This window comes from Priapulus caudatus, unplaced genomic scaffold (genome assembly GCF_000485595.1).
Source record: "Priapulus caudatus unplaced genomic scaffold, Priapulus_caudatus-5.0.1 Scaffold852, whole genome shotgun sequence".
Classification (NCBI taxonomy): Eukaryota; Metazoa; Priapulida; class Priapulimorpha; order Priapulimorphida; family Priapulidae; genus Priapulus; species Priapulus caudatus.
The window spans coordinates 68,009-74,682 of NW_014577913.1; the positions used below are offsets into that span (position 1 = coordinate 68,009).

Here is a 6,674-nt window from a genome sequence, read left to right on the forward strand (position 1 = left end):
CACACACACACACACACACACACACACACACACACACACACACTCTCTCTCTCTCTCTCTCTCTCTCTCTTTGTTTCTTGTCGTGAGATATCATACAAGAAACTATGTAGAAATGCGCTATAGATTTAGGATATTATCAATATGGCCAATTGTATTGCCGCGGAAGCTTAATAAGAGCATTATGTAGAAGCAATAAAATACATCGTATTAATATAACGAGAAACAATAATTTTAAATAACGTATTTGGTGACGTACGGCATTGGTAGACCGTTTAAAAACATTTAATATCTATAATTATTCTCTCTATAGTTGCACTGTAAACACCGTCCTGTAGCAGTGAAGACGTTTAACATACGTCTTTGAAATAAATACGTATAGCTAGTCAGAGAGTGAATTCTTCAGCATACCTCCCATCCATGTTATGCCAGCTTGCAGCGATCCTACGAGAGCGATCGAACTTTTATCCTCCTGAAATATATTGAGGAATTCTACGAAGAGCACGGAGAAACACGATTTCGTAGCGCCGAGCACGAAGGTATTGATGCACGAACCAGCCAGCACCATCCACGCCCAGCCGTGATCGGTGTGTGACAGAGTTGCCCTGCTCTCTCTGTTTCCCGGGTTATTGATGGTTTCCACGTTTGTCGAGCTTTCTTGCTGGCTGCTTGTGGACGCGTTCCCATGGCGGATGGCGGCACAACTGTCACCTGCGTCGCTGGTCGCGGCTTCGCTGTCAACCGTTTGTGTCGCGACGATGTCATCCTCAGCATCAGCATCTATATCAGACGCTGACGCACCGACTGCCCTGTTCTTCTTACTTGTCTCGTTCATTGCTTACAGTTAGGATTTAGCGGAATTCACTATAGCGACCGATATCTTAGCTGTCGGCACAGTGACTGCAGCTAAGAAATCTGATAAATTAAGAGAAAAAATAGACACGCGACATCTGTGGCTCCGTTTTGCACCCACAGTGACTAAGAGCTGTAAAGATGTAACTAACGCAATGGATCTTGCTGTCACTGCTCTGTAATTATGAATGCTCCGTCTTGCTGCTATGATCTATCTCCTTTCAATTTAGTGACGAAAAAGCACTAACCAAATAAAACCAATTGTCGTTTAAAGCATTGGTCCAGGCAGACACAGAGAGATTGGTAGGCTACGGTGTGTATCGGCGTGACTGGTAGAATACGACAATACATGGGCCGCCGCACAAAATAGCTAGACGCGCGTTTAAAAATGTTTAGTTTTTTTCAATAAGTTGACATGTCTTTCCCATCACGCTGTCCTACGGCACGTGCGCTTCGTACAATGATATCGGGAGAGCGTGAATAGAGCGACATGTCCGTCCTACTCCTGTTGTTGTCCCTCAAAAGCTGCTTGCTACAATCATGATGTCTGTATCTGATGCGCAACTTGGCATGCTGTATTTAGTATCTTATTTGATGATGGCCTGTGCGTCATTGCCGGCTCGTGGCAATAATATGTGCAAGGAGAACCTATAGCTGTATATAGGGTCTATCGCGCCAATAATAAGAAGTCGCAGGTAAACTGGAAATGGTGCAAGAATCTTAAATCGTATACAGTATTCCAGCAACGGAACAGTCTCAGCAGTCTCACGCTTAATTCAAACGACCCTTGCATTCGAATATCTAACAGCAAAAAAAAAATTTGCCCTAAAATGAATATCGTTCGGTTAAATAGCATTTAGGTATAAATATAATTGCACTTTTGTGATTAGCCCTCGGTCTGTAACCTGCAAAATAAATTGTTAAATACGCAACTTTTTCGGGGCGGCAGCACGGTCGTGGGTGTCATGGCGCCGTTCAAATTTCGTAGCGTTGATGTGTAAATAATTATAACAATTAAATTAGGTATCTGGTAACAAATACGTGTGGGTATAGACGATTTGTTATACAGTAAGGCGAGAATTTTTTATTTTGTTGGTTTACAGATCCGCCGACCCGAATTTTCAAGAAAAACAAAAAAAATAAAAATTGAAAATCTGTATTTTTTTATTCCCGCCGACCTTTTCTCTAAGAAATATGAATAAAAAAAATTTAAATGTAAAAAACAAAAGCATTTCATAAACAAATAGTTTATAATAAAAGTAAAAATAATTACAAGTTGAGTTTTGTTTTCATTTAGTTTTATTAAAATACTTTAATATCATGTATAACAGTATCACTGTATTTTGACTTGTTTGATCTGACAAAACATTTTTTTTTTTTTTTTTTTACCCTACCGAGTCAACAACAACAAAAATTCTGTAAACCAACAAAATAAAAAATGATGGCCTAAGTACAGTTGTGTGCAGTAAAATCCTAGAGGCTACTGTTCCTTTAAGCCAACAAAGAACAGTCTATTTTTGCTGCTGTATCTTCAAATCAAACGCAAATATGCAGACTTTTAGGTAGTGTGATAATGAATGTTGTTCTGCTTGAACCCTTCAACATGCAAAACTTTTCTGCCTGTTGCTGTCACATAGATAGTACTTAAAGAATTTGAAGCCCCAATATATATGCTCCTGTAAATATGTACCTAAGTGGTTTTAGACAATGCAGAGTCTGCCTGCCCTGCAGAGCACTGTCTAGCGTTACAGCTGATAGGTCACAAAAAGGTCTTATAAATCAATGCACTGAGTTGCATGAACTGAAAATGCTCAACGTAACCATTTCCAGAGAAATGGTGTGAAAATGAGTTCGTGCAGGAAGCCTGTATTGAATTTGCCTTGATGTTGAAGAGCAGTTTCAGCAGTTCAGAAGGTAATAAAGTTGTGAATATCACAAGTTTTTTTCAAAATTTTATTAAACTAGAGAGACTATGAATATATTGAGATGCCTGCCTATCACAACATTTACTTAAAGCACTGATATATCACATGACATGGATCAATACTGGCACCAATCATCATATAACCATTTGAATCGGTAAGTTTTCATATTTCCATGCCATCTTTAATCATTGCTCGTATGACAATTGCTGTAGGATTCACCAATAAAGAACACACACGCACACACGCACGCACACGCACACATGTATGCATTCTACTGGTGACTAATATATATATATATATATATAGCTACATGTCTAACCACCACAAAGCTAAAACACATGGTGGCTTAATTACGTCAATGTAGGAGAGCTTCATTCTTCCATCGTGGAATCGAGTGGAGCAATTTACATTATTAGTGAATCACCGCAGCAAGCTTTGTCCACGTTAAACTACTCACTGCTGTATATATGCGTGTCGGATGTAAGTATTCTCAGAATTCCAATCCGTCATCATCACTACCATGAAGACTAGTCGACTCATTCTTCATAGCAAGTAGACTAACCCCACTGTAGACTGGCAGCTGGTTTTCCACAGACCTAGAGAATCATCAATCATGAGACATGTACAAATCTTTCCTAGTAGCTGCACTCACGCAACTGTTTACACATTTGTTGGTGTTATGCAACATTATGCCACGAGGTTGCTATAACCAACTGGCAATATACGTGCTTACTGTGACATCATGACACTGTAGGACATCGAGATATTTGTATAATAATACCACACGGAAAGTAGCTGCTATTCACAGCATTTATGTCAGCAATCACCTGTCTCCACTCGCATCCCTCAATGTGTGGCGATACTGGTCATGTAACTCTCGACATTTCTGTGCCATGGCCTGTTTCACTTGTGTTGGATCAATATTTGAAAATCTTGACTGCACGTAGTCTTAAATAACAAATGCACACCATGCATAATCACCAAATTAGTACATTGGGATTAAGTCGGGAAAAACATGAAGAATTGGTATGGTCAAAAAATCTTTACACTGTTTATACCAGCCAGGATTGTGTGTGTGTGTGTGTGCGTGCGTGCGTGCGTGCGTGCGTGCATACGTGCGTATGTGCGTGTGCCGTATGCATGTGCACGTGCATGAGTGTCATGTCGTAACTACTGTATGTGTGTGTGCATATTTATACACAAAGGTAAACCATAATGAAAGGAGCAACATGCCATTAATAAAGGTCCACGTTGCATTACTGTAAAACATCTAACAAACAATTGAAGACAAGTTTGTTCCATTCAGTGCCACCACACCTGTACTTCGATTCAGGTGTATGCACTCTCAGTGTATGCTTATGCTTTAGCCTGTTAATTTCGAGTGGGATTGACAAAATTTTAAATCACTATAAATCGCTCTACTTCTATTACATAGAGGAAGTGCACGGCTTCACTCACTAATGATGGCATCGCGTCTACAGGGGTCCAGCGCTGGCTTTGCTCCGGCATCCTTCAGGACGGTGGGGCGACGGCCCATGACGGAGGACGAAGCCAGGGTCTGACGGTCAAACAGTGCAACCATCAGCTGCCGTACCAGACGTGTGTACGTCCATGCAGTATTGCAGTATTCCAGCTGACGCGCAGGTATGCTTACACCAGGATGCAGCTCCACCTTATTTGCACAGAAACAGATATGGTGATTATGTGTAATCTTTCCTTTGCAAGTCTCCTATAGTACTATTCAGCAAATACTGTGTGTCACACAATTTCACACGCGTGGATTAATCATGCATCAATGGAGTACAATCCCAAAGCCATACAGCACAAATTAAGTTACACATATTAAAGCACATTTTATGGTTGAATGCACATATATCCATTCTACAATACTCTACATCTAGAGTCATAGACAGTGTATGAATTGTTACTAACCATCTCTTCTTCATCTCTATCTCTAGGACTATCATCCTGTCCTTGTGCTACAATAGGAGAGACACATGTGCTGCCGTTGCTCGTGGCATTGCTGGTAGGTGAGATGACATCTTCCTGTGTAGGTTTAGGGGAACCCTCTGACCCAGCCATCAAAGGGATGCGCAGGGAGTTTGCAATGTCGTTGATGCTGCGGCTTGCGCTGCTGCAGCCGATGCGAGTGCTTGTCACTGGTGGGCGCATCTGCTCAGACGCCATGCTGGATGTAATCGTCGACGCCGGCGATAACTGGTCACCGAAACCATTCGCTACGTTCATGCAGACGTCACTGTTAGCCAAGCTGCTACAGCCGCCACCGCTGCGGTTCACAGCCAAATTCACAGCCATGTCGTCTCGTTGATTCGTCTCTTGCAGAGTTCTTCCAGCTGGCAGACATGGCGATATCACACTGGAGCCAAGGCTCAACCTGTCTGTGTGCTTTCGCATATCAACAGGGGGAGAAGGAAGATCTTGTTGACTAGGTATGGCACTAGGACAGTATGTGCTACTGACGTGACTGGATAGATATGGCCATGTGTTTGCTAGTGTTACACCACAATCAACTCTATAGTTCTGCGCTTCAGAGCATGCAGTGTTTGGGGTAAGTTGCGATTCTTTTACTAGTTCCAGAGTTCTTAGGAGATCTCTACTTAAGCTTGGAAGACCTGAAAAACAAGGAAGTTAATCCACTTTTTTCCAATAGCAATAAGTGGAAGCAGATTGTTTTTATAACAACATAAAACTGTGATGATATATTTGATTATTACTATCTTGATTACTAACTGCTAAATACCACATATACTACATTTCTGATATCTTCCAAGTCACCTTTCAAATTGTGCACAAACCTTTTTGAAGTTGGAAGTTGAACTCTCTCAAAAGATTGTTTTCTTCTTTCACCTTATTTATTTCTTTTCCCCTGAGGATCACTAATGTGATTAACTCCTCCTTGGACAAGTTGTATAAACTCTGTTCTTCCCATGATACTGTGCTTAAGACCTTGAAAGAAATATGTAAGACATAAGCATATACACATATATATATATATAAGTACATGAACAATTCTAAATAAGAAACATATATGGATTTAAAAAAATAGCACCTGCTTTACCTGTTCTTGTCGGTTATCACAGGTGATTGAGCCAGCCTCTGAGCTTGCACTCCCATCAACTTCTAGGGAACTAAGTTTTCTTTTTCTTGCTGATGGAACTGCCATGGCTTGACTACCAGACAGTAACATCTGGCTTTGGTTGTCATCCGACATCTTTCAGTGTGAGATTACTTCATTGTCGTTAGTATTTAATGCCAATTATTGAACCTCTCTCTGTAGCTGAAAATATAAATAGTGAAGATAGATTTTACAAAGTGTATAGATGGACTCACTGGCATAACATAATTTAAGTTTTATGGGCTACTGGGGTTGCCCTAAAACGAGTACATGAATGAAATTTGTACATTCAAACACCTTGCAGTGCAGGTGCAGGTGCACAACAGGTGCACTCATGAAGTAAGTTGTAATATGAATCAGTTCTCGCACAATTTTTACTTTTTATACTTGTTAAGAAGAAGTTGTCTATATAATTTCTTAAATAAATAAAATGAGTTAGTCTTCATTTCCATGGGAATAGCTTCCCAACATTTAACTCCTTTAAACTTTAAAGAAATCTGACCTATTGGCATTGCTGAACGCGCTCTCGGGAGATGATAAGTTGAGCGTTTCAAATAACAAGTTTCATATGTATGCAAGTCACAAACCTTAGTAAAGAAGTCATATATATATATATATTCATCAGATCATGTCATGTATTGTAAATATCATTCAACATCGTGTCTTGGAAAACAATATGTACTGTATCTATATAGTGTATGGCTGATTCGATGACCGCAAGGTCCTTTCGCCATACCCGTGCATTATATTAACAAAGTTATAAC

At 40.3% G+C, this 6,674-nt stretch overlaps 1 protein-coding gene across 1 annotated transcript; it reads right to left on the reverse strand.

Annotated features, from left to right (window-relative positions):
• Positions 1–2,289: 2,289 nt before the first annotated feature.
• Positions 2,290–6,274, reverse strand: LOC106813991. Its single transcript, XM_014818245.1, has 6 exons — positions 5,854–6,274; positions 5,591–5,741; positions 4,707–5,407; positions 4,233–4,446; positions 3,602–3,722; positions 2,290–3,370 (listed from the first exon to the last, which is right to left on the reverse strand). The coding sequence occupies exons 1-6, from the start codon at positions 6,004–6,006 to the stop codon at positions 3,265–3,267; spliced, it is 1,446 nt and encodes a 481-aa protein (XP_014673731.1). The 5' UTR covers positions 6,007–6,274; the 3' UTR covers positions 2,290–3,264.
• Between the last annotated feature and the right edge of the window lie 400 nt (positions 6,275–6,674).